Below are 27445 nucleotides of genomic sequence, written 5' to 3'. Positions count from 1 at the left end.
ACTTTAATGTTCTTCCTCTTGAATCTGACATCGGTGATCTGTCCTTTAATGAAAGATAAGTGAGCTTCTTATTTAGCCAAAGCTTGTAGATTGGCTTTCAAGTCGCTTCGTTGTCCTGATTCTCTGCATGATTGCCTGAACAAATTGCACGATAAAGGAAGTTGGTGGAAGCTTTTGATCTGGGAACCACAGGGTGGAAACAAGGTCCCTACCTAGCAAATCTTCCTTGGCCAAGAAAACTTAATAGCGGCATCAACGCTGGCTTGGTCATGTTGGTAGAATGGAAGATGGCAGGATCCTCAAGGACATGCTCTATGGCAGCATTTCTCAACCTGTGGGTCCCCAGATGATGTTGAACTACAACTCCCATCACCCCTAGCTAGCAAGACCAGAGCTCAGGGATGATGGGAGTTGTAGTCCAACATCTGGGGGACCACAGGTTGAGAAAGGCTGCTCTATGGGGAGCTGGCTTCAGGCACCAGGCCCGTTGGCAGACCAACTCGGTTTTACAAAGATGTCTGCAGAAGTGACATGAAGGCCAGCAACATCAAGGAATCCCTTTCAGACGACCGCAGTGCCTGGAGACAGACACACAAAAAACGAGGTACTACTTCCAGGTTAGCGGAGTCTGTAACCTGAAGCGTCTGCAACTGAAGCGTCCGTAACCTGAGGTACCACTGTAATCAGATTGTTATTACAAAAGAAAAAACCTCTATGGAAAATCGAGTTCTAAAATTTCCTGCTCTCTGGCGCCATCTTGTGTTGCATGTTTATAGCGCATTCAAATCTCTGTTTCCTTACTAACGTAGCTGAGTCCTTAGTTTCTACACACACACATATGACCTCTCTCTGTACTCAAAGACTATAGGTTTCCTATCTGCGGTGCATCCTCTCTCTTGAGAAAAAGAGGACCTGGCTAGCTTGCCTCCTTTGCTTGATGCTCACACTGAGATCCCCTGCTTTGCCATGCAGCCAAAGCTGCAAACGAGCTTTCAAGGGGCTTGTGCTATTTCGATGCCTCGCCAGGCCAGCTGCCAGAGAGCGGGGAGCCCGTGAACCGTTAAAAACCCCCTTTGATAGGCAAATTCTCACTGACTGAGCAAACCATGCCCACCAGCCTAGCTCTGACTAGAGCAACATCTGCTTCCTTTGGTACCAGCCCGAGAAGGTGGCAATGTGTGTCAGCTGCTGAGCCAAAGAGCGCTCGGTTTTCCTGTGATCTGCAGCCAAACCCATTCCCCATATGGCTTCGTTCCCTCGTCACTGCTAAAATGTGGGCAGCAGCCGTTCACACCCCACATGTGCTTTGGGAAGCCAAAGGCGTTTGGTTTCACTTTTGCCAGTACAAGCAACTCTGCACTGAAACCCCCCAAAACCTTTATTCAGGCTCAAAGGAAAACGGCACAGGGGAGAATTAAGAATTTTTAACTTATTGTGCTTGCTGCGGCTGGTGAGCGCTAATAGTTCAAAGCGTCAGGAGTCCAACAGAATAGGGACGGCTGACCTACAGTGGTACCTCAGGATACATACGCTTCAGGTTACATACGCTTCAGGTTGCAGACTCCACTAACCCAGAAATAGTGCTTCAGGTTAAGAACTTTGCTTCAGGATGAGAGCAGAAATCGTGCTTCGGCGGCATGGTGGCAGCAGGAGGTCCCATTAGCTAAAGTGGTGCTTCAGGTTAAGAACAGCTTCAGGTTAAGAACGGACCTCCGGAACGAATTAAGTACTTAACCCGAGGTACCACTGTATACTAATACTGCTGCTCTCCTAAAATATTCCTGAAACTGCTCTGCTTCAGAGGAAACTTCATGGCCCAAACAGGCACTTGAGGCTCAAGGGCCAGGCAGCCATTTTATTTGCCACAACTAGGCCTGTCAGGGCTGAGGGAAAACATATGGTGTTGGTTAAACATGGCTGGCCACTGTACCTCCATCTTCATTTCGCCAGTACAGGAAGAGATTCATGGTCCCGACTTCCGTAATCTGATGGTCGTCTCCGTACAGCCAGAGAACCTGCTGGCAGCCTAATTCCATGGCTTCCCGCTGGGCATAGATAGAGGAGCCGTAGTTCCTTTTGGAAACAAGAGGGAAACGGGCAGGATAAGGTCAGGGCCCTTTTTCAGCCAGAATTCACTAGAACTCAGTTCCGGCACCTCTGAGGTAGGCACCATTGCCATTATAAAACAACAGGGGAGGCCTTCATGCCACAGTAGTTAAGATTAGGTTCGTTAAAGTTGCATATCGCTTCCCACTAAAAAGTGATTTGCAAGCAAGCAAAGAAACACAAAATTACAAAAACTGGTTTGACAATATAATATACGGTAATCCCACAATTCACGAGGGGCTTATGGTTTGGGAACTGAAGCCAAAACCATGTATATTCAAAAGCCACTGGGTTCAATGGCATGTGTGACTGCTCAAGTCATTTTTCCCAGGACTCCCTCCCCTTTTAAATTTTAAACATATTTTTCTGCCATGCTCATAAAACTGAATGCGCACAAGTTAAATGTGCTTACTGTACTATCATTGCTGCTGCCCCAAATCCCAACAAAATAAACATGTCTTTGCCAGTGCTGAAACAATTACTAGGTTGAGGTCCTTGTTCCCAGAGTAGTTTAAGATTAAACCCGTCTTCCCATACTCAGCCCGGATATTGACAACCTTGTAACTGGAGTGGAGAGGAACCTGGGACCTCTTGCATGCTCTGCGACCAAGCTATGGCCCCTCTTCTCCTGCCTAAACTTAAGAAAATGGAATCTAGGACCTGGAGGAATCGCTTCCTCATATCAGATTCACAGTTGCGAATTTCAGGAATGGCCAAGCCACTTTTCCCAGGACAAAAACTTCCTGTGTGCTCTAACAAGCAAGCTGTGCTGGCTAAATCAACAGCTGGGCCATCCTATAGCCCAGTTCTTCTGGCTGGAGCAACAGGCTGCTGTCAGGCATACTGCCAGCCGTGCCTCTGAAGCTATAAAATGCATTCCCGAAATGCCTGCATTTTGCTAGACGGCCACAGATGCCTTTGCCCTGAGCCAAGGAAGAGAGAGAGAGAGCATTTGCAGCCAGGCTTGTCCCCTCAACTTGGCAGAAGCTTGCTGATTCCGATGAAAGCAAAGTGTGTCGTTCCAGGGATGTCACCAGCTTCCGGGGAACAATGCCGCCAAGCCATTACACGGCTGCTTCTCAGAGTTCCCGTACCCTGGGACGGACCGCACAAAGGACGCCTGCCAGCTGCAAGATCAGCTTGTGATTAATGTGAACCGAGAAAATAGGCGGCCCATTTTGAGCCTAGGTCCTACCCGATAAGAACAGAGTTCCCAATTATGGCATGGCACACAAACAGACCCTGAACAAACCAGTCCTGTTATGACCTGACTCAGATCTGGAGACCCTGTCCTGAACCCCTAACCCCCACTTTGACTCGTAGGTTCAGGCTGGCTAGACCAGGTGTTGGGTGAACCACACTAATGAGCTCATTGTGAAATTAATAATAAAAATGCACTTATGTTTTCATTTAGTGTGTGCAAAGCACTTCACTTCCCAGTAATTCTTACAATGAAAGATGATGTTGTGGTCCTTTTGTTACAGTTAGGAAATCTTTTATTTGCCAAAAGAAATGGCTAATATAGGGGATACTAGCAGGATTTTTGTTCTGGGGGGTTGTGGAGGATTAATACAAAAACCATGGAGTGGCTTGCCCCATAAGTAGGGAGAATCCTGCGGTTGGGACTGTGCACTGCTGCCAACTGCAATGTTTTCAGAGCAGTTGGGGGTGCCTGCAAGGCACAATAACTATGGAAGAAGAAGCCATGGTTCACCGGTATAACCCATGTTTTGCATGCAAAAGGTGTTTGCCCATCTCCAGGAGATCAGATAGCAGGTGATGTGGAGGAGCTCTGCCCACGCCCTAGGACAGCCACCGCCCATCAGGCCAGACACTTCAGAGCTAGACGGATGGAACAATAATCTATCCCTTTGAAAATGCATGCAGCTTGGAGCTCAAAAACTGGTTTTGGCCAACAGCAGTATACTGTGTCCCAGAGGATTCTGGGACATGTTTTTGATGCACTCTCAGATAAGCAGCTTGCTTAGCACGTGATTTCCAGCATAGTCCGCATGTCGTGAACTGAGGCTAGCGATGTCCTGGTCCCAACGCTGACATCTCCTCCGACTCTCTGGTGACGAGAGCTGGGAAATATCTCTGCCCAAGAAACGCAGAGAGCTGCAACCATCCGGAATGGACAATGAAGGGCTAGGTGGGCCAATGGCATGAACCCAAATGATCCACCCGCCATTTTGAAAATGAGAATCCAATGCTCTCATGCCTACAAGGAAGAAGTCAGGAACACTGAGCATTAGCGTCACATGGGTGTTACTTCATCAGGATGATCTTACCCTCCCAGCTTGCAGTCCCCAGTTCCTCCTTTCCAGGCTCGGACATATTTTGGATCTGCCCATAAGGCTATGGGGTTGAAGCTGCCGCTCGAAAAGTACGGGCCCACAGGACTCAGTATGACGTAGAGGAGGGCTTTCGACGGCTTCTTGACTCCAAGGGATGGCTGAATAGTGGAAAGAGAGGCGACGTTAAGAGCATAAGGAGGGACCTACTGGATCAAACCAGAAGCCCTGTCTCTTCTCAGCAGTGAAACAGAGGATTATGGGAAACCCGCCAGCAAACAGCAACAGCATTCTCTTGCATGGGATTCCCTGCAGCCGTTTTTCAGAGGCAAACTGCTCTATACTGGGGGTAATCCTCTACAACCATCATGACTATAGCAGCCACTGATACCCTTTACTTTCATGAATGTATCAAACTCCCTTTTTAAAATGACCCCCCCCCCATGCAAAATTTGGTTCTTCGGTGCCCATTCGGTTGAACAGTGGGTTCACTTCTAGTTCACACCGTAATTTTTTCTTTAAAAGAAGAGGTTCTGAGATAGCTCTGTTGGTAGAGCATGAGGCTCTCAATTTCTGGGTAGTGGGTTCGAGCCCCACATTGGGCAAAATATTCCTGCATTGCAGGGGGTTGGACTAGATGGCACTTGTGGTCCCTTCCAACTCTAGAGTCTAGAGAGCCTGATAGGAATGAAAAGGGCCAAAAATGAAGTAGGATGAGACCCAAACAATCCCTGATTGATTGATCTCAGGTATCCTGGATGGCAGGCATGGCTCCCTTAGCTTAAGATTCTGGATGGTGAAGGTTCCTTGCAGCCGACTTCCAAACCCATCCTTCCAATAGCAGTTTGATCTGCAGCAGTGAGCAAATGACAATCAAAACTTAGCTCTTTGCCACTGAAGAGGAAGCCACTATTAAAGGAGGAAGGAGCAGGTCAGGCTTGGGGAGGGAGAGAACCAGTTTATAATTGCCTCTGGTTTACGTACTACTGCTACATGTTCCATATTGATTTAAAATCATAGAATCATAGAATCATAGAGTTGGAAGAGACCACAAGGGCCATCGAGTCCAACCCCCTGCCAAGCAGGAAACACCATCAGAGCACTCCTGACATATGGTTGTCAAGCCTCTGCTTAAAGACCTCCAATGAAGGAGACTCCACCACACTCCTTGGCAGCAAATTCCACTGTTGAACAGCTCTTACTGTCAGGAAGTTCTTCCTAATCGGCTCACCTTCCATACCGATTTAAAATCATATGGTTTGTGAAAGGAGGGGACATATTGGTTTGCTTTTGTTCTTATTTTAATTAAGCATTTTGCATTTTTTTATAGTGAAATTTTATGTTGTGAACCACCCCAAGATCTGCGGGTGCAGGGCAACGTACAAATGCAATAATAAAAATAAATAATAATAATAATAATAATAATAATAATAATAATAATAATAATAATAGAGCACTTCCTATGCAACAGAAGGGGACACATATTCTGCAATGCCACAGCTGAGCAACCAAACAGAAGGGAACCTAGGGCTCCTTCTGGAGAATATGAATCTTCAAATGAAAAAGAATGGACAAGTTCAAGCTGAGCAATGAAATGAGAAAAAATTTCCACTAGGTGGCACTATGGTTATCTCTAAATACAGAGGCTGCAACTTTACAAAAGAGAACATCTCTTCTCCACAATGATTTTCCTACAATAGTGCCATTTCAGCTACAGGAAAGAGCATGTACATTTTATTCTGTTTTTAGTGTTCTGTTGGGAGCCACCCAGAGTGGCTAGGGAAACCAAGCCAAATGGATGGGGTATAAATAATAATAATAATAATAATAATAATAATAATAATTATTATTATTATTATTATTATTATTATTATTATTATTATTATTACCACCTCTTCCTTTACATGGAGAGATCCATGAAGGCGTTTTTGTGTGAAGTAGGACTTATTCATTCACATAGGGCACATTAGGATTTCTCTGCCGGCAACCGCAAGTTGCAAGGTTAAAAGCAGAACCTTGCTCTTGCACAGAAATCCTCTATGCTCAAACAATGCACAGACATTATGCCTACCCAGGACAACAGAAAACACCAGCACATGTTGAGTGCTCTTTAGGTCATACAAAGGATCTGTGCACGTGAGCTTGAGCTGTTAACTTCCATTCAAACACACAACGCCTGCTTCTAGGTGCATCAAGTGAGGACTGGGCTACAAATGCAACAGCGAAGAGGAGGCAGAATTCAGGAGGTGACGGGATAGACTGTCTCAGAATGCAGGTGGCGATAGATGAACGTTTGCAGGGTTTTCCTTTTTTTAATGACACAGCAAGAAATAGGCTGGATTGAATGAATGTTAGAAGGATGTTGGATTGAGGTTAAGGGGTTTTTAGTAATAATGTTTGAAAGAATATGCAAAAATGGAATGTTAACAGGTGGAAAGTTAAAGCTAAAATATATTAAGATCAAGATTAAGATAAAGGTGAAGAGGGAAAGTATTTGCTGAATAAATAAATTGAATTGGAATACAAAGAGGGGAGGTGTGGGGAGGTCCGAGAAACAAGCAAATGCAAGATATGTTATGAAAGACTGAACTGTTTTTAATTGCTTTTTATTTTTTGTATTTTGTATTTTTCTTTTTTCTTTTTGTGAAAATCTTAATAAAATATTATTATTTAAAAAAAAAGAAATAGGCTGGATTGAATATTCCTTTTTGATGTGCTCTCCCCCCCCCCTTTTCTAAAAAAAATGCACAGATTTATTTTCACAGGAGGGGAAATTCTGAGAACCGCTCCCCAAACCCTGCAGTTTTAATGTGGGACAACTCATTCTGCCGCCTCTGGATTCTGCTGCCATGTTCAGACCAGGCCTCAGTTAGCAAAAATGCCCAGTGCAAAAATGAAGAAAAACAAAGAACAAGGTTAGTTTTCCCACAAACCTCTGTCCCAATTAACGTAGGGCGAATGTACAAGCTAGCGGCGGTCGAGTACGGCACCCACTCCTTCTCGACTTCCACGAGTTTCCGGATGCACTCCAAAAGCTCTTCTTTGTCAAATCCCTGAAAGCAAAAGCAGGAGAAGGCAGCACTTAGAATAACCTTAACTTGGTTGGGAGCACACTTCAGCCGCGACGTTTAATTAGCCTATTAAGCCAGAGGCCGTGACGTTCCAACTCCCGTTAGTGAATGAGACGCCAGGGGAGGTCATATGATTCTAAACACCCAACAAACAAAACAGTTTAATTGATTTCATAGCAATTGTGCAACACATCTCTAAAGCACGAGTTTGGGCTGGACATTTTAAATGCCTGCAGGGGTTTTTTGGGGGAGGAGGGTACGGGGAAGGTTCTTTGAGTCTCACATTTCTCCTTTATTACGGATTTTCCCCTTCCCAAGCAAGAGGTGTATTAAAGCAGGCATCCCCAAACTCAGCCCTCCAGCTGTTTTGGGACTACAACTCCCACCATCCCTAGCTAACAGGACCAGTGGTCCTGAAGTGTTGCCATTCTGGAGCCTCAGACTCTTAATCTCAGGTTTGTGGGTTTGAGCCACGCACTGGGCAAAAGATTCCTGAATCGAATGGGGTTGGACTAGTTCAGGCATTTCGAAAGTCCGTTTGGGGGGCCTAATTCAGCCCCCCGGCTGGTTTAATCAGGCCCCTGTGGCAGTTTATTTCCTGGGGTGAAATCCCCCCAAAAGCTCAACAACTTGGGTCGGCCTTCACACATGTTCACTTCATCAGAGGCGGTTGGAGGATGGATAGCGTGTCTGGAGCTGGTTGGAGGATGGATGGCGGCTAACAGATTGAGGTTGAATCCTGACAAGACAGAAGTACTGTTTTGGGGGGACAGGAGGTGGGCAGGTGTGGAGGACTCCCTGGTCCTGAATTGGGTAACTGTGCCCCTGAAGGACCAGGTGCACAGCCTGGGAGTCATTCTGGACTCACAGCTGTCTATGGATGCGCAGGTCAATTCCGCGTCCAGGCCAGCCGTCTACCAGCTCCATTTGGTACACAGGCTGAGACCCTACCTGCCCGCGGACTGTCTCGCCAGGGTGGTGCATGCTCTAGTTATCTCCCGCTGCAATGCGCTCTATGTGGGGCTACCTTTGAAGGTGACCCGGAAACTACAACTAATCCAGAATGCGGCATCTAGACTGGTGACTGGGAGCAGCCGCTGAGACCATATAACACCGGTCTTGAAGACCTGCACTGGCTCCCAGTATGTTTCCAAGCACAATTCAAAGTGTTGGTACTGACCTTTAAAGCCCTAAACGGCCTCGGTCCAGTATACCTGAAGGAGTGTCTCCACCTCCATCATTCTGCCTGGACAGAGGTCCAACTCCGAGGGCCTTCTGGCGGTTCCCTCACTGCGAGAAGCCAAGTTACAGGGAACCAGGCAGAGGGCCTTCTCGGTAGTGGCACCCGCCCTGTGGAACGCCCTCCCATTTAGAAGACATCTGAAGGCAGCCCTGTTTAGGGAAGCTTTTCATGTTTAATAGGTTATTGTATTTGGGTGTTCTGTTGGAAGCCGCCCAGAGTGGCTGGGGAAGCCCAGCCAGATGGGCAGAGTATAAATAATAAGTTATTATTATTGTTTTGGGCACCCCTGGACAAGATGATTCTCATAGTCCCTTCTACCTCTACAATTATATGACCTTATATTGGTCGCATAAGAGCTCGTTCAACATTTTGTGAATACAGATAAACAGCTCCGTGTAACCCAAGATCTTGCATCGTCTCTCACTGATTCCATCTCTTAGGAATCTCCTTGGCAGAAACACTGCTTTCGATCTTGGAAAGGATTTACAAGTCGGGATGAAAACACTGTCCGAAGTCATGACTGGCAGAATCCGAGACCAGGGAGAAGAGTCGATGGAAGAAGATTGGGAAAAATTTAAAGTATATTTACAGAAATACTGCAAAATTAATGAATGTTAGAAGAATACTGGAATGAAGTTATATGGTTTTAGCAGAAATGTGATAAAGAATTAAGCAAAAACTGATTGTTAATGGGCTAAAGTGGAAAATTTAAAGTTAGATTAGGTTAAGACAAATTATAGAACAAAAAATTGAGAAAGAGGGAAGGGATTTGCTGAATTAGCTAATTTGAACTAGAATACAAAAAAGGGAGGTGTGAGGAAGTCGAGGAAACAAGTAAATGAAAGATAATGATATGGAATTTGGATGTGTTTTCTTTTTTCTTTTTATTATGCTGTTTTGATGTATTGTTCTTTTTTCTTTTTTTCTTATTTTTGATGTATTGTTTGTTAAATTTTTCATTGTTTCTGTTTTCTTTTACACTTTTTTTTCTGTAACTAAAAAACTTTTAACAAATATCTTTAAAAAAAAAACCTGTCCAAAGTCACAGCGGGGGAAAGAGCAGGGGGAAGAAAAGTAAATGCTTGCATTACGCACTGGCAAAGTCGCCCGCAGAGCTGACCGCAGCATCCTGTCCATGTTGAGTCCCGGACGGAACAAGCGGATTTTGCCATCTACCCCTCGGTACGCCTTCATGCCTTCGAACAGCTAAAGGAACCAAGAAGGGAGGAATTGGAGAAGTTGAGCGGAAACGGCAGACAGCGATTAATATCGCACACACATGAACATGCACACACACAGGTAAAATAAAATACTGCAATAATCAACGCATGTGCATTCCAAATGAAATCATTGATAGCTTTACATGTTCAGAATGTTCACGTTAAATAAAAACTGAGCAACTTCTGCATCATTCCACACATGAGGTTTGCTGCCTCTTTATCCACCTCTCACATTAGAAAAGAACTATCTAATACATTATTAAAGGGCTGCAAAAATGTACCCGACTTTTTTTGGGAGGGGCGCGGACTTTCCAGTACTGGCACCCTGATGGATATTCTGTTCCCTCTAGGGCTGTGAGCTTCAACTGGTTGATCATTAGACAGTCACATGGTTAACCTGTCAATTTTCAATCAGTGCCTGCCGATTTTTAAACAGTGGGGCTGCTAAGTTATATATACAAAAAAGCCTTGTCCCGCACCCTCCTTAAGTGTTTTTGCCTTGCTGGAATTTGCCTAGCTGAGTTGTGACAGTGCCTCCTGTTTGGCTGGAAGGAGGAGGGAATGTGTAAGAACCTCTGGTTTTTGCGAAGCTGGAATGTAGTCAAAGGTAAAATTCGCATCCATTGCTCCCTTCAGTTTTGCCTTTGTCCACCCCTACATTTGCCCCTGCAACCTCTCTGGAATATTACCCTCAAGGGAATGTGTGCCCCTAACCCGCTGTCGAAAAGGTTTCCCTGCCTCATGCCATCCCATAATGAAATCAGGATTTCAAACTATGGATTGTGCAAGCAGTTTTGCCATGGAAAAAGTAAGCCAGGAAAGAAAATGGGAGAATGAAAGGGCAGGAGGACTGAAGTTTGTACACACATTTATGTTATGACTGAACTAAATATTGTGATTTTATCCTGTGAACCTCCCTGAGACCTGCGGGTATAGGGTGGCATATATATTTTAATAATAATAATAATAATAATAATAATAATAATAATAATAATAATTCTAGTTTGGTTCTCGTATGTTTGTGATATGGGAAGAAAACAGCAAATATAGACTGTCATTTTTAGCAGCAAATGGCAGGTTTTCAGAGCGATCCTTGCTGCGTTAACTGAGAAGTAAGTCCCACTGTGTTACAGGGACTGAACACTTAATATATTATATGTTTAGAAGTGCAGCTTTTGCTTATTGGAGTAACAAGTTCTCGTAAACCTTTTCATATCTCAGCTTCAAAACACCAACGTATCTTTGCCTTTTTTAAAAGCACCAGTTTCATATCTATCCTAGCAATCACGACAGCGAGAAACGTATTTTATTTGGTAAGAAACGAAAGCTGGCATATCTCAAAGCCGCGCCCCAATCTACAGGGAGATAAGCTAAACTTTCAAGTGGAGAGCAGCTAGTACTAGGATTGTCTTGGTGTCCCTAGTCTGAAACACTGCTTGCCTAAATTCTTACACAGACCCAGAGAGCAGAACAGCTATCTTATTTTATTTTACCCTAGATGCACTGTTACGGAAGATGCCCTAGACTGCCTATTATTATTATTATTATTATTATTATTATTATTATTATTAATATCTTTTGCTAAAATATTTCGCAGAGTTTGGAGGCAAACCAAGAGTGAAATCATTGCACAAGGACAAAAAGACCTTGCCAATGCCTTTTCTTGTCTGTTCCTGGAAGGATGGGAAACATCTCAAAAATCCCGCAGTGCCCAAGTCAGCCTTTTCAGTAGCTAAGAGGAAAAACCAGTGGGGAGTTCCGGGCAGGATGACTAAACTGAAAACAGCAGAGAGAGGGATTTTTCCACCGCAACAAAATCAGAGCTGGGCATGGGAGCTGGTGAAGTGTCCTGGCTAGGTCATAGAAGTCCCACAAACAAATCTCACTTCAGATTGGAACAGCCTGAACCTTTCCTTAGATTACGAGTTGTACATGTGAAAAGGATCTAGGGGTCTTAGTGGACCACATGCTTAACATGAGTCCACAGTGCGACGCAGCAGCAAAAAACCCCCAGCTAATGCTATTCTAAGCTGCATCAATGGAAGTATAGTGTCCAGGTCAAGGGAAATAATAGAACCACTCTATTCTGCCTTGATGAGAACACACCTGTAGTACCGTGTCCAGTTCTGGCCACCACAATTTAAGAAGGATGCTGACAAGCTGCAATGTGTGCAGATGAGGACAACCAAGATGATTAAGGCTTTGGAAACCAAGCTTTATGGGGAACAGTTGAGTGGGGTATGTTTAGCCTGGAAAAGAGGAGACTGAGAGGAGATATGATAACCATCTTCAGAGATCTAAAGGACTGTGCCATGGGGGATGGAGCAAACTCATTTTCTCCTGCTCCAGGGGCTAGGACTTCCATTTGAAGGCACCTTCTATTGAAGGGCTGCCTGGTCCACCGCCAGTTTAAAGATAAAGAACTATAAGATGGAAGACCAGCATGGGCCCTTGAGGTTGTCCATCAACAAGTAGCACATAATAATAATAATAATAATAATAATAATAATAATAGTTATTGGCCAGCTGACTGAGCAAGCCACACAGTCAGCTAAGCACAGCTTTCCACAACTATGGTAAAATGTATTGTGTTTCTGGTTTTGTTCTGTTTTTCTCTAGAAGAGGAAGACTGAGAGGAGATATAGCTGAAGGACTGTCACACGGAAGATGGAGCAAGCTTTTTTCCTGTTGCTCCAGAGTGTAGGACCCAAACCAATGGTTTCAAGTTACAAGGAAGGAGATTCCGACTAAACTTCAGGAAGAACTTTCTGACTGTAAGAACTGTTTGACAGTGGAACAGACTCCCACAAGAGGTGGTGGACTCTACCTTCATTGGGGTTTTTTAAAGAGGTAAGTTGACCATCTGCCAGGGATTCTATTATTATTATTATTATTATTATTATTATTATTATTATTATTATTTCTATACAGCCCTTCTTCATCTGGGAATTACAAGGTGGTTTACAGTACACAAACACAAAAATACATAACGTAGTAGTAAACAAAAACAGTAACCCCCCTCCCAATTATTTTTTTTAAAGGGCATAGATTGTTTAATGAGTCAAAGGCTTGGGAGAAGAGAAATATTTTTGCCTGGCACACAAAGATAAGTAAGGAAGACATCAGGTGAGTCTCCCTGGGAAAAGCATTCCACAAATGAGGAGCTGTTCTCATGTTGCCACCAGTTCATATGGGTGGAGGCCTTGCAGGGGTTGGACTAGATGACCCGTGGGGTCCCTTCTGAGTCAACAATTCTGTGCATCTATTTCAACCAGAGTAACTATTCCTAAATTATGATCATCAGTAGATTTCTTCACCACAAAAGTCCCAGGGTGGATTACAACTTGTGAAAATTCTTACCAAAATCTTTTTTTAAAAAAAGGAGGGGTTACAACAATTTAAAAGATACAATATTAAAAAATAAGTTAAAATGAGTTAGCATCAAAATAATAAGGTGCATCCTCAAAATCTCTCTCTCTCTCCCTCTCTGAGGTGTCAGAGGTTAGAGAGGACCGTCCCTGATCTTAACACCTGAGAGGGTCTGCAAGTGCAGGTTGTCTTTTGAAGCGCCACATTTCCTTTGTTTTGGAAATCTGCAAGCGCCCTGCCTATCTGCAAGCCACCCATTCCATCTTTTTTTTTTGGGGGGGGGGGGGTGGATAACAAACAGAAATCCCCAAGGAAAGCTGTCATTTTGTTATCAGACAAACCAGTTTGTGCAGACCCTGCTCCTGCGGAAACTAAGCAAGTGGCCTTCTTAGTTATGACACCTGGATCAGGCCAGCCCTGCTATTGGGCAGAGTGAGGGGCTGCCCCAAGCAGCTGATTTGGGTACCATTAAAGAGGAGCAACTTGCTATTCAATATACAGTGGTACCTGGGTTTACGAACTTAATCCGTACCGGAAGTCCGTTCTTAAACCGAAACCGTTCTTAAACCGAGCCGCGCTTTCCCTAATGAGGCCTCCCACCGCCAGTGCCCTTCGACTGTTTGGATTGTGTTCTTAGACCGAGGTAAAGTTTGCAAACTGGGACAATATTTCCAGTTTTGTGGAGTTCATAAACCGAATCATTCTTAAACCGAGGTACCACTGTATAATGTTTCTACTGTCTGGGAAGGACAGAGTCGCCTGTGGGATTTTCTGCCTCAGCTGCCAAAATAACTTGACAGGCCTCGAGTATTATGTACCTTGATTTATTTGCGGGTGGGGTTTTTTTTAGGGGGGTGTGCCATTTAGTGCTGTGTCTCAGGTCAGCACTGACCCCTGTTGCGGAATAATCTCTCTGGGAACACCTATCCTGCTCCATCGGTGGGGCTATTCTCACGTTACATTGGACCTAGGGACAAACTGCCCCCTACACATCTCGAGTGTAGCGTTTGTGTGTATCCTGTTTGCACAGCTCAGCTATTGTTTACACAGGTACACCGGATGCACAGCCACTGAACGTTACACGTGAAGGTATAGTATTTGTGTACAGCTGAACCATTTGTGTACACAGATACATCCGTAATGTGTGAACAACTCTAATGTTAGCTTTTAGGTTCCCAGTGAAGACAAGCTTATTCTTCCAGGTTTTTCATATTCTAATGCCGCTCTTTCATACTGTTTATTCACTTTGTTTTTAGTAGGTTAGAAACGCTTTTAAAATAAAAATACCATTAAGAAGATACCCCTGGTGTATCTCTCAAACAGCCCAATGGGGAGGTGACAGTCTTTAAAGTGTTACATTAGGCCAAAGCCTGTTACGATGCTAGCTTATAAACAGCTACTTGCATAGTTGCCTAGGCAACCGGCCAGAAAAGCTCGGAGTTATTACTTTAATTTTACACAGGGCACGCATGTTTACTTGGAAGTCCCCCCACTCAGGTCCTATTCAGGCATTCTTTCCTAAGTCTGTGGGCTAAAAGTGGGGAGGGGATTTGGGCAAAAAATGCAAATCCCATCTCACCATCCCTGGGCATGCCAGCCCCATGTTCTAAGCGAGGGTCCGAAACAGGATTTTCAATGCACAGAAACTGCCTTCAGACCTTCACTTTCAATTTCCAGTCTCCCATCCCCCTCCCCTTAATTTTTAGTTAGGGGTAAAAGCGAATCCGTGGGGTATGATATTGGTGCAAAAAAGTATGTTGTGAAGAAAGTAGATAGAGACAAGGTTTTAGATAAAAGGTAAAGAACCGCTGGACGGTTAAGTCCACTCAAAGGCGACTATGGGGTTGCGGCTCAACGGGAGCTCACCCCATTGCGGGGATTCGAACCGCCTACCTTCTGATCAGCAGGCCCAAGAGGCTCAGTTGTTTAGACCACAGAGTCGTTGCTCTGTCCCAGCTCCTGCCAACCTAAGAGTTCGAAAGTATGCCAGTGCAAGTACATAAATAGGTACCCCTGTGGCGAGAAGGTAAACAGTGTTTCCGTGAGCTCTGGCACTCGTCCCGGTCCTCCGTGCGCCAGTAGCAGTTTAGTCATGCTGGTCACAGGACATGGAAAGCTGTCTGTGGACAAACGCCGGCTCCCTCGGCCTGAAAGTGAGATGAGTGCCGCAACCCCATAGTCGCCTTTGACTGGACTTAACCATCCAACGGTCCTTTGCCTTTTTTACCTTTAAGGTTTTAAACACACACACCCCCTTCAATCCCTCTTGCATAATACTAGAGGCTGTGGCTACCCAATGAAGGACAGACAAAACGAAGTGGTTCTTCATGCAGCCGACAGTTAAAATGCATGGAATTTACTCCCACGAGGTGCAACGACGGCCACCAACGTGGACGGCTTTAAAAAGGGATCGGACAAATTCATGGAGGCTACTAGCCATGCCGGCTATGCTCTCCTGTCTCCATGGTTCCGGGCATAAATGCTTCTGAATTTCAACTGCTGGAAGCCACAGGAGAGGAGATCTCAGATCCTGCTTGCAGGTTTGACGCTAGACCTTTGGCCTCACACAGCAGGGGTCTTCTTATGGGGCACCAGCACTGTTGGGGGTGGGGTTTGTGTCCATGCCCCATCCCCACTTTGGGCCCGTGTGCTTATGCCTGAATAGGACTTTACTCATCACATATGAAAAGCAGACTAGTTGGACCTGTCAGATGCACCAAACACCTCCTAAAAATCAGTTGTTCACCAAGGTCTAAGTGGATGGTTGTGTGGCTTATCCTGTTCAATTGCTGACTTTCCTATAATACATGATGGGGTTTTTCCTGCATTTTGATTGTATTCTGATCTTTATTTCTATTATCTGATTGTACTGCATTGGTTTGAATAAAGGTCACTGCTAAAATACACCCCTAAAATGGTTTCTCCTATCTAAAAGAGCACCATTACAGTGATACCTTGGTTTACAACCGTAATCCGTCCCGGAGGTCCAGTTGTAAACCAAAACAGGTTGTAACCCAGGGCGCACTTTCGCCAATGGGGCCTCCCCCCCCAAAAAAGGTTGTAATAATTTAAAAAATGGGTTGTAATCCAAAAAAATGGACACACACTTCAGGGTTTGACATGGTTGTAATCCAAAACGGTTGCAAACCAAGGTACCACTGTATAGGCTGCACTCAGGTTTCATGGAAGCCAGACGCAGGGATAAAGAGTTTACTGGATTTTGATTTTAAATGCTTAAGCGTTTTTACCTCCCCCCCCCCAAAAAAAATACCTCCTTAAGCGGTACATCTATTTTCTAAATGAAGACAATATCGGAAAGGCTAGTTTAGGCTCATTCTTGATGGCGGCATCCATACATTCATTCACACACACAAACAAACAGTAATAATCTGACATCTGCTGTGCGTCTGCAACACACGAGCTAGACCACGTAGCCTGCAGAGCCAGGATTATCATGGGCGGGGGGGGGGGGGTCACGGATCACAAGAAATGCAGAGAGACGTGGGTGGGGTGAGATGGGGGGGAGGAATGCCAAAAGCATCATTGTCATGTTGTGTTATACCCACTGTATATTCATTGAGCCATAGCATTTGGAGCAGTTTCGCCTCTGTCAGTCCTCTTGGCTAGAGGAAACATGGTGCAACAAAGGTAAAAGGGGGAAAATAAAAATAAAAATAAAAAATAGGGGGGAAAATATGTATATATTAAAAAGAGCATATTGGTTATTAGCAATGAAGATTTGAGAAACAGCGTATTACACCAATAACGCTACGGCGAGCGAGACAAACATCCAGGATCCCACCGTGGCTCCTTGCTCCTCATAAAAACAGGGGAGTTATTATCGACCCGGCAACCTCCAGAACTTTTGGGTTCCAACTTCCACCAGCCCCAACTGCATGGCCGACAATCAGAGGTGATGGGAGCTTTAATACAAAACATTTGGAGGGCACTAGGTTGGGGAAAACTGCCTGACTGCATCCAGATCTCCTCAGTCTAAAAAATTCCTCCCACCCCCCAAAAAATAACCCCCACAGAGTTCTTCTTTGGGAGGCAAGAGGTTAAAATGTTTAATTAAAAACAAAAATGGATTTAAAAAATAGAGAGAGCCCAGTACTGTCTTCCTGAGAGCTTAGAAGTTTTTCAGGGGAAAGGGTTTGGGGCCACATTCTCTTCCCCATCTAAATCTTTGGAAAGCATGGAAGTTCAGCAATGCCAGAACAAATGTACATTTTTAAACGTGTCCAAGAGGGAGAGGACTTTACGGCCATATTTTCTCCACATGCTCCTTGGCAGCGTAAATGTGCACTTGCTGAGGCTCTGACACCAATGGTGGCATAACATGTTCAGTCTCGTTGGACATTTGGTGCCTTAACCATGAACCATCCTGGCTTCTGGTAGTTACCAGTTCTTTTTGCTGCAGAAAGCTTCAAGTTCTACAACTGTGCTGCACCACTATAAATTACTTAATTGTCCAGCAGAACGACTGGCGTAGCTTGTTTTGCTTGCAAAATCGAGGGGCTGATTAGCAAACGCAATCAGTTGCCTTTTGCAGTATCAAATGATGAGTTGTGTGTGCAAATGAATCAGCATGGGCCAGACATCACAGACAATACTTCCATAGTGTCTGTGTTTGAACATCACAAATAAACCAGAGTTTATCATGATGCAAATGAGCCAATGCGAGCCTTCCATGTTCCCCCTTCTCATCTGGTATGGCTCATAAGGAGACTGGAAACTTTTGCTTCTGTTTCATCATCATCATCATTATTATTATTACCATTATTATGCAACCCAAACTGTGGATATAGTCTTAATTTGGAATAACTGAAGTTGGCCAACTTCACAAACTATGGCTTGAAGTTGGTTTGTTTCCGACAAACCATAGTTAAGCTAACCATAGATGGTTGAGTTCAGGCAACACAGCAAGCCACCGTTAATCAAAACGGAAATGAAATCTTCTAAATTTATCCTGCCCGTGCTGGGGAGAAGGCGAGTACAAGTCTGATGATTTGGCAATCTCATTCCCATCATGATAAACCAATGGCTTATTGTGATATCAAAATGTGCAGTCATAATCTAAAGTGCAATACTTTTCGCGGCAGTCAGTTCATTCATTCAGCTGCAAGTCATTCATTTTTTTAATAATGTACATACAGGTCTGAACCTCCCTTAATACGTCTGCTTATTTATTTCACAGCATGCATTCTTAAAACCCCAACATGCAGCACGGCTAGGAATGTAACCAGATGCATCGTGTGTCTTGGAGGCGTTCACCATTTTGAGTATATCTCCAGAATAAATCTTATTTTATGCCTGCTTCAAAAAAAAACTTAGCTCAACTGCAGGAACAGTGGGCAGGGATGATGGGAAACGTGGGCAAGGCATGCCTGTTAGAATTCCTGCTCCATGATTGCAGTCATGGGATTGTTGTCTATCACATGACGGTATATGTTTTGACTCCACAGAGTGGGAAGTGATGGAGCCAGGATGTTTGTGTTACTGGGTTCTGTGAAGTGGGACTATTGTCCTTTGTTCTTTTTCTTTTTGCTGTCTGAAAGAGGCAGCCATGTTGCAGTGCTTTGTGTTTCTATGTAAATAAAGTAGATTAGCCAAAATGCTGAGTTGCTGAGGTCTGTCAAGAAAGCTGCGAAGACTCTGCAGATCCCTAAGTGTGCCGATGTCTGTTGGCATTGGTCGCTGTGATGTTCGGGCAGAAGAAAGCTTTTGAAGCTCCCGAATGAAAGACCAGGAGGGAGGGAACATGCCAGTTGGTCATGTATCTCTGCCAGGGTCCTACTCAAGAGTAGGATGAACTCCTGACATGGGGCATGGGGTGGCTATTGCTACCAAATTAGAGAAGACAAGAGTTAACCCTAGAAATGTGGGTTTGTTCCACTGCCTTATGGTTGAGCAGTGTTCTCATCTGGCTGGCTATTCTTGACATGACTGAGCCGTCTTTTCAGCTGCAAAGAACTGGCGGCTCCCAATCCCACCAAGAAAAATGGAGGGTGGGGGCTTGGTACTTCACAACAGCTGTTCTCCACCATGGCCCCCCTCCCAACTTTCACTGTGGCACTACACAAATGTTTAAAAATGGCAGAAGTAAACTGCTACGGTCTTAAACAGTCGTCACAAATAAAATGAATGGTGCTAGGGGCACACCCCCAGGCTTCTGACAGAGTAAACATGAGTTTCTGAAATCCTACTGAGTCGGTTCTCAATAGCCTGCGTTGAGATCGTTGGTCTTCAACTGGAGGGTTGGGACTCACTGCAAGGTAATACCTCAATTGAGTCAGAACAGTAGAAGTGCTACCATAAATATATGGAAAGTTGAAGAAGTGGGTCCTCAAATGTATGTTTAGACCAAAAGGTTGAAGGTTTTTGAGCTAAACTACATGTTTTGCAGAAGGGCACAGGTGCCTCCCCATAAGAGAATTCCTGTCGAGATATGACAGAGGCCCACTATCTACACTATCATCATCATCATCATCATCATCATCATCATCATCATCATTTTATTTATGATTTTCAGTTTTATACATTTCAATAATTTTACAATCATTTCAACATTTTAAAACTTGACTTCCTTCCCCCTCTTTCTCTTATTTTTAATATTTTCTGCATATCCAAATTAACTTAATTTACTCATTTATTCATCTACTTTAAAAATATCCCCTTATAAAACTGCAGGTTATTACAATAATCCTGCCAGTGTTCTTATCCATTTACAGTTTATTTGTAAATATAGTGGTGCCTCACAAGACAAAAAGAATCCGTTCCGTGAGTCTCTTCGTCTAGTGGTTTTTTCGTCTTGCGAGGCAAGCCCATTAGCGGATTAGCGCTATTAGCGGTTTAGCGGCTATTAGCGGCTATTAAAGGCTTAAGGGATTAGCGGATTAGCTGCTAAAAGGCTATTAGCAGTTTAGTGCCTTAGAAAAAGGGGGTGGGGAGCGGGGAAAAAAACCCAGGAATCACAAGACATTTTCGTCTTGCAAAGCAAGCCCATAGAGAAATTCGTCCTGCGAAGCACCTCCAAAACGGAAAACCCTTTCGTCTAGCAGGTTTTCCGTCTTGCGAGGCATTCGTCTTGCGGGGCACCACTGTATTCAATAAACCATTTCCATTCCTTTATAAAAAGTTTGTTGTCTTGATTTCCCCCCACCCCGGTAAGTTTTGCCATTTCTGCATATTTCATAAGTTTTTCTATCCATTCTTCTTTTGCTGGGACTTCTTCTTTTCATTTTTGGGCAAGTAACATTCTTGCCACTGTAGTCACACACTTGAATAAATTTATATACAGTTTGGGTTGTTCTGTCCCTTAATTCCCCAAAGGACGGCTTCTGGGTTTTGTTTTGTTTTGACAAACGTTATTTTAAACATCTTTTTCAATTCATTATATATCATTTCCCATCATTTCCTATCTACACTTTCCTGAAACAGTCGAAGATATTTTTGTTCCAACAGGCTTTTTTCAGCTGGATAAATGGATATTTATCATGAGTGTCCACTTGTTAGGGTTTTTGTCTTGTTTTAAATATATCTGTTTTGCATTTTTAACTGTTTCTAATTCTTTTACGTGTAAATCACTTTGGGTGATTAATAAATCAATTGTAGCAATAATAATAATAATAATAATAATAATAATAATATCATCGGTGGCTAACGTTAAAGCTTTCGAAAACTAGCAAAATGATGTAATCCTGTGGACATGTCCCTGTCTTGACGCAAATGGCAGCCAATGAAATGGGGGTGGGGAAATAGATCATCATACATTTCCTCCTAACTATATGTTGCTGGAAAAATGGGGTCAGCAATGTTGCCATCTCTCCCTCTCTGCATTCCTCTCCCTCCATATCCGATTATTCTAGAGCTACCCTCAGTAATAACAACGGAGTAGATTTTGGCACCTTGCGTTTTATCACTGAAACATAGGTGAAAACATTTTATAAAGCACAAGAAGAAATATTCTGTTTCAAAATAAACCCACACTCAAAACCAAAATCCATAGTTGGGGGGGGGGAGGGTAATGCTTATTAGACCGAATATCATAAAATAGTGAGCAAAGGGTGTGGGTTTTTTTAATATAAAAAAAGTTTTTCGAAAGTGTTCATCGATCTGGCTGTTAAGCAAAGCAGGGGATAGATATGAGGGAGGGAAGGAGAGAGAGAGAGAGAGAGAGAGAGAGAGAGAGAGAGAGAGAGAAGCAAGCTTGGTGTTACAAACCCCACCTGCATTATACAGTGGACATGTGCGGGAGGCACGTTCGCAACCCGCAAGTGCGGTGCTTCTGTGCAAAGCGCAATTTAGCGCTTCTGCGCATGCGCCGAAACCCAGAAGTAACCCGTTCCGGTACTTCCGGTTTCGGCACGGTGCGCAACCCTAAATCGCGCAACCGAAAGCGTCTGTAACCTGAGGTATGACTGTACATGTAAAGCAGTAGTTCTGCATGTAAACCGTCATTAGTTTCTAAGTGTGCTGAGAGTTGTTAGGCAACCCCTGCTCCTGTTTCAGACCTACAATTCCCATAATAGTTTAACGACCAATGCCGCTTCCCAGTGACCTGTGGCTCTGAGAGGGGAGCAGGGGTCTCCGAACAAATCTCAGCACCCTTAACACACTAACACTTCCCACGACTCTTTGCGGGAAGCCAGGATGGCTTAAAGTGGCATTATACTGTTTCGCTGCTTCTCATACTGTCGCTGTACTCACTTCTACGGCGTAGTGAAGAGCAGAGATGGAGGGGTGCAGCGAGAGGTTTTCCAGAGGTTTGATGTGAGGCTTCTCCCAGCCGGAAGCCAGCGACCATTCGATGAAGAGCATGTTGTCGGTGAAGACAGTCCCAAACACCAGGCCTTTCGGGTCTGGCTTCTCTTTGAAAGTTGCAGACGGGGTGATGATTAGATCAGCAGCCTGGGCAGACGAAAACAACAGCAGCACATGAAAACACACGTAAAGCTATATTGATGGTGTCCAGCTGAAATTATCCCGAGACTAGATTTCAAAGATGGCACAGCAAGAAACTAAGTGTGTTTTGGTTTGGGGGCCAGTGGCGTAGCGTGGGTTGTCAGCACCCGGGGCAAGGCAAGTAATTTGCGCCCCCTAACCGGGGGCAAGGCAAGTAATTTGTGCCCCCCCCGCTGCACTGTCCCTCCCCCAGATAGTCCCTCTCTCTCTCTCCGCACCGCACCGCACGCCTGGCACCCTCCCCTCCACAGTGGGCGGCCACCTGGCGGCTCGGATCGGATTCGCACAGCCAGCACTGCAGTGAGAGAGTGAGTGAGCCAGGTAGGGGCAGAGAGCTGCGAGTGTGAGCGCGCGCCCCCCCAGATGTTGCGCCCGGTACGGCCGGCCCCCCCTGCACCCCCCCACGCTACGCCACTGTTGGGGGCTTGCCCACACGGCCTGTTTATTTAGCAGTTAGACAGGTCTGCTTGTACAAAAATTTCTTCTTTGGCGATCACTCACAGCAATTTAAAACAGGAGCTCACAGCCACTCGCCATGGGAAGCCATCAGCAATGCTGGCAGATTCTGCGAGGGCATGTAGACCCTGTCCATTGGCCAGGGATATTAAGTGCTGACACTGGTCCTTTCAACCAGTGTTGGTGCTGACCTTTAAAGCCCTAAACGGCCTCGGTCCTATACAGTGGTAACTCGGGTTAAGAACTTAATTCATTCTGGAGGTCCGTTCTTCACCTGAAACTGTTCTTAACCTGAGGTACCACTTTAGCTAATGGGGCCTCCCGCTGCCGCCGCGCCACCGGAGCACGATTTCTGTTCTCATCCTGAAGCAAAGTTCTTAACCCAAGGTTCTATTTCTGGGTTAGCGGAGTCTGTAACCTGAAGCATTTGTAACCTGAAGCGTCTGTAAACCGAAGTACCACTGTATACCTGAAGAAACATCTCCACCCTCATCGTTCAGCCCAGACACTGAGATCCAGCACTGAGACCCTTCTGGCGGTTCCCTCATTGCGAGAAGTGAGGGTACAGGGAACCTGGCAGAGGGCCTTCTTGGTAGTGGCGCCCGCCCTGTGGAACGCCCTCTCATCAGATGTCAAAGAAATAAACAACTGCCTGACTTTTAGAAGACATCTGCAGGCATCCCTGTTTAGGGAAGTTTTTAATATTTAATGCTGTATTGTTTTTAACACATGATTGGGAGCCGCCCAGAGTGGCTGGGGAAACTCAGCCAGATGGGCAGGGTATAAATAAATTATTATTATTATTATTATTATTATTATTATTATTATTATTATTACCAGAGATTTTGATTTTTGGAAAACAAGAAAATGCCACTGCAATCACATGGCACACACTGCCCTAAGTAAGCACAGGACTGCAAGCTGAAAAACAGAATTAACATTCATCCTGCACCAAGACACGTGCACCAAAAAAACCCACAAGAGAATAGGGTGGAAAACCGCAGGTTCATTTCCTCAATGCAAAACGTCTGCATTGAGGAAATGTTAATGCTGACTTGTCAGAATGTAAAACTGGCACTGAAGTCTTCTATGTAGGCAGGCGGGAAAAGCTCTGCATGAAATGCTGTCCTTAGAGAACCAGCAGTGGCTGCAAAAGGACAAAAGCGGCTGTGTGATTCTGCTGGCATTCAGAGCCACCATGTGGGGAGCCTGGTCTTTGTGGGGAGCCTCGGCAGGTGGCAACTTGGGAGGCTCAGAAAGCAAACGCAATGGGACAATACGTACATATGCAACAGCTATTTTAGTTTGTCGGTGTCTGTATCTAATCTGCGGGGGGGGGGGGCGCAGACTGGGGAAAGGCAACAGCTCAGCAGTAGAGAATCTGCCCTGCATGCAGAGGGTTCCAGGTTCAATCCCCAGCATTTCTAGATTTGGTGGGGAGAAGCTGTTGTCTTAAATTGTGGAGATCTACTACACGGGTGGTGCTGTGGTCTAAACCACAGAGCCTAGGGCTTGCCAATCAGAAGGTTGGCGGTTCGAATCCCTGCGAGGGGGTGAGCTCCCGTTGCTCGGTCCCAGCTCCTGCCAACCTAGCAGTTCGAAAACACATCAAAGTGCAAGTAGATAAATAGGTACCGCTCTGGCGGGAAGGTAAACGGCGTTTCCATGCCTGTGCTGGTTCGCCAGAAGCAGCTTAGTCATGCTGGCCACATCACCTGGAAGCTGTCTGTGGACAAATGCCGGCTCCCTCAGCCAGTAAAGCGAGATGAGCGCTGCAACCCCAGAGTCGTCCGCGACTGGACTTAAGTGCCAGGGGTCCCTTTACCTTTTACTTAAAAACATGGGGTGGTAGTCAGCGCTAGGCATATTGACTTACCTTTTACCTTGTGCTCTCTAAGCACAGGACTGCACTATCCAGGTCTGTGCCCGAGTGCTATCATCATCATCATCATTTACACTAGTGGACAAAATTGTGGAAACCTTTTGGGAAAAGTGTGTTTCTGAGCTTTGATGGCTCATGACACCACTTTTTTTTTTTTGTAATACTGTAAAATTATATATCAATCAAAACATAATTTAATGAAGAATGTAATGCAACAAAATTTGTTCAATTATCTGCATTCTATCAAAAGTTATAGCCAAATAACCAGAAAAAAGGAAGCACAACTTGCTTAGGTGGATATGCAGTAGCATTCCTTCATTTGAATGTAGCCAATGAGCATGTGTGTTTAGAGAGCCAATCAGGTGTTATGAGCCATCAAACCTCGGAAATACACTTTCCCCAAAAGGTTTCCACAATTTTGGCCGCTAGTGTATTAACCGATCCTTACTGCTGAATTGGGGCAAACAGCAATTCAGATTTTCTACAGGATGCTCCGATTCAGTGATGAGGAGTTGGCTTCCATGGGGAAAGTGTGGGGTGGAGGAAGAGAAAAAGTGCTCAGACATAGACCTGGGAAGCCCAGGTCTGTGCCTAGAAATGTAGAAGAAGGGGAAGAATGGATGAGCCTTCAGACCCATTGAAAATAATGGACATGACCAACTTGGGCCAATTAATTTCAGGGGGAGGTGTTCAATGGACTTTTTCTGCCCCTGTGCTCTCTCTTAGATCTACTCTGAGGGCTGTTTCCCTGGGGGCAGTTTTAGGAGGGTACTGGGTAAGGACAGGGACAGGGGCAAGGAGTTCCATTGCACAAATGGAAATCCTTGTGCAAACTAAACAAGTGCACTGGATACTGCCTTCTGGGGTTTACATATCCTCAGTGAGTCGAATTTCTGTGCCCAGCATAAAATTCTGTGGGTTGCATTCCACCGTTTACTCAGAATATTCCTACACTGAAACCAATGCAAATGGGTAACTAAGAGGTGTTAATTTCGGTGGGCCTACTTTTGAGAAAAAGCTAAGCTGAATGTAGCCCCACGTGTACACATTACTATCCCAGCAGCCTGCATGCGCTAATAAAGAAAGAAAGAAAAGAAGAAAGAAAGAAAGAAAATGGCGTGCGCACAAAACGTTTGCCTGATGTTAGTCATTTGGTAACATGAGCAGGCGCAGCAAAACTGAAGTACATTGTACCCTGAAGGGAAGCCCCTTGAGGGTGACCACAAACACCTGCGGAGGCTTATAATTTGTGGTTTTCCACTTAATCCGGAACTGTAACAGTTTTCTTATACGGTACTGTCGGAAGCCGCTGCCACAATTCAGGCAATTTTCCTCTGACTGCCAGAGGAAAGAGAAGAAAGCATTGGAGGCCGGTCTGTTAGGGCATTTGGAGAACAACACCCCCCCCCCCCCGGCCTTGCTCCCCGCCTCAATTTGCCTACAGTGGTACCTCAGGTTAAGAACTTAATTCGTTCTGGAGGTCCATTCTTAAGCTGAAACTGTTCTTAACCTGAGGTACCACTTTAGCTAATGGGGCCTCCCACTGCCGCGCTGCCACCGCGCAATTTCTGTTCTCATCCTGAAGCAAAGTTCTTAACCCGAGGTACTATTTCTGGGTTAGCGGAGTCTGTAACCTGAAGTGCCTTTAACCTGAAGCGTCTGTAACCCGAGGTACCACTGTATTTACAACCAGTCTAGGGGGTAACACTCACTACCTGGCAGTTAACCAGGAGTGGTACTTAATTTGTTCCGGAGGTCCGTTCTTAACCTGAAACTGTTCTTAACTTGAAGCATCACTTTAGCTAATGGGGCCTCCTGCTGCCACCGCACGATTTCTGTTCTCATCCTGAAGCAAAGTTCTTAACCCAAGGTAGTATTTCTGGGTTAGCAGAGTCTGTAACCTGAAGTGTATGTAACCTGAGGTACCACTGTAGTTCCTAAGGTGCCCACACACAGCTTCTGGTGTCCCCTCCCCGAGTCACCATATTTCAAAAAGTGAAAGTCCAGACAGTTGTTAAACGTTTTTGTGAAATCTTTAAAAAAAAAAGAAAAAAGCTTTAGCTATTATTAATGAAAATCTACACTACCGACATGGGCTGCTATATATCTGGATTTTCACAGACATCTAAGCGATTTCCATCCAGACACTGATTACGAGGGATGAATAGAGCCTATGTCTGGGGAAATCTGGATGTATGGCAACGCCCCCCCCCTCCCCAGGCTTGTGGTCTGAGCTGGACTCCTGGAGCAGCAGAGCAACCACGTCTCCACCCAAATTTAGATACTCCCACATGCAAGCAACCTGCAGCTTCTCCTACATGGAAGTTGCCACCGTTCCTCAGGGTGGATAAAAATCAATGATTTTTCAAAATCAGATTTTTATTATTATTATTTAAATCGGATTTTTAAAATAAGATGCTTTTGGAGGGAAAACCTTTCCAAAGATAGTTTTCTATTTAAGTTACATTATAGTCCAAAGGCTATTCATTAGGAAATAAGGATTTGTTTTGAGTTTTTCATGTGTCCTAAAACTCAAGCTAAGGTGGGTTTCTTTAATAGTTTAACCACATCAGTTAACAAACATGGATACATACGCTATAATGTTACTGTTTCAGTTAAATAAATTGTTTTAATTGTTATTCAGGAAATGATTGTTTTTCTCCTTCCAATAATGTCCAAATATAAACAGTTCACTTATTAAACCTCACAATAATTTCATAATTATCTGTAACAGAATAACTAAATCAGTAATTTTTGATGTAGCTGTAAAAAGTAATCTGAAAAGTTATTATTCCAAAAATGAAACCTTCATCTGGTTGTAAATATTAAGATTATACCAG

At 44.6% G+C, this 27445-nt stretch overlaps 1 protein-coding gene across 2 annotated transcripts in view; it reads right to left on the bottom strand.

Annotated features, from left to right (window-relative positions):
* The window catches only part of BCAT1 (branched chain amino acid transaminase 1), a 71484-nt gene that overhangs the window by 16848 nt on the left and 27191 nt on the right, over positions 1-27445 (bottom strand). The window contains exons 3-8 of one of the 2 annotated variants that reach the window (XM_083402325.1): positions 22013-22213; positions 16870-16926; positions 9810-9920; positions 7334-7453; positions 4398-4561; positions 1931-2073 (exon numbers count right to left, since the gene is read on the bottom strand). In XM_083402325.1, the coding sequence (XP_083258451.1) occupies positions 1931-2073; positions 4398-4561; positions 7334-7453; positions 9810-9920; positions 16870-16926; positions 22013-22213 (796 nt within the window). The remainder of the gene's footprint in view (positions 1-1930; positions 2074-4397; positions 4562-7333; positions 7454-9809; positions 9921-16869; positions 16927-22012; positions 22214-27445) is intronic. The other variant, XR_014502652.1, reaches the window with a different exon arrangement.

The sequence above is a fragment of the Podarcis tiliguerta genome (assembly GCF_965153285.1).
Source record: "Podarcis tiliguerta genome assembly, chromosome: 10".
Classification (NCBI taxonomy): Eukaryota; Metazoa; Chordata; class Lepidosauria; order Squamata; family Lacertidae; genus Podarcis; species Podarcis tiliguerta.
Note: the sequence above shows the minus strand (reverse complement) of the source record. Positions and strands in the feature narration are given on the sequence as shown.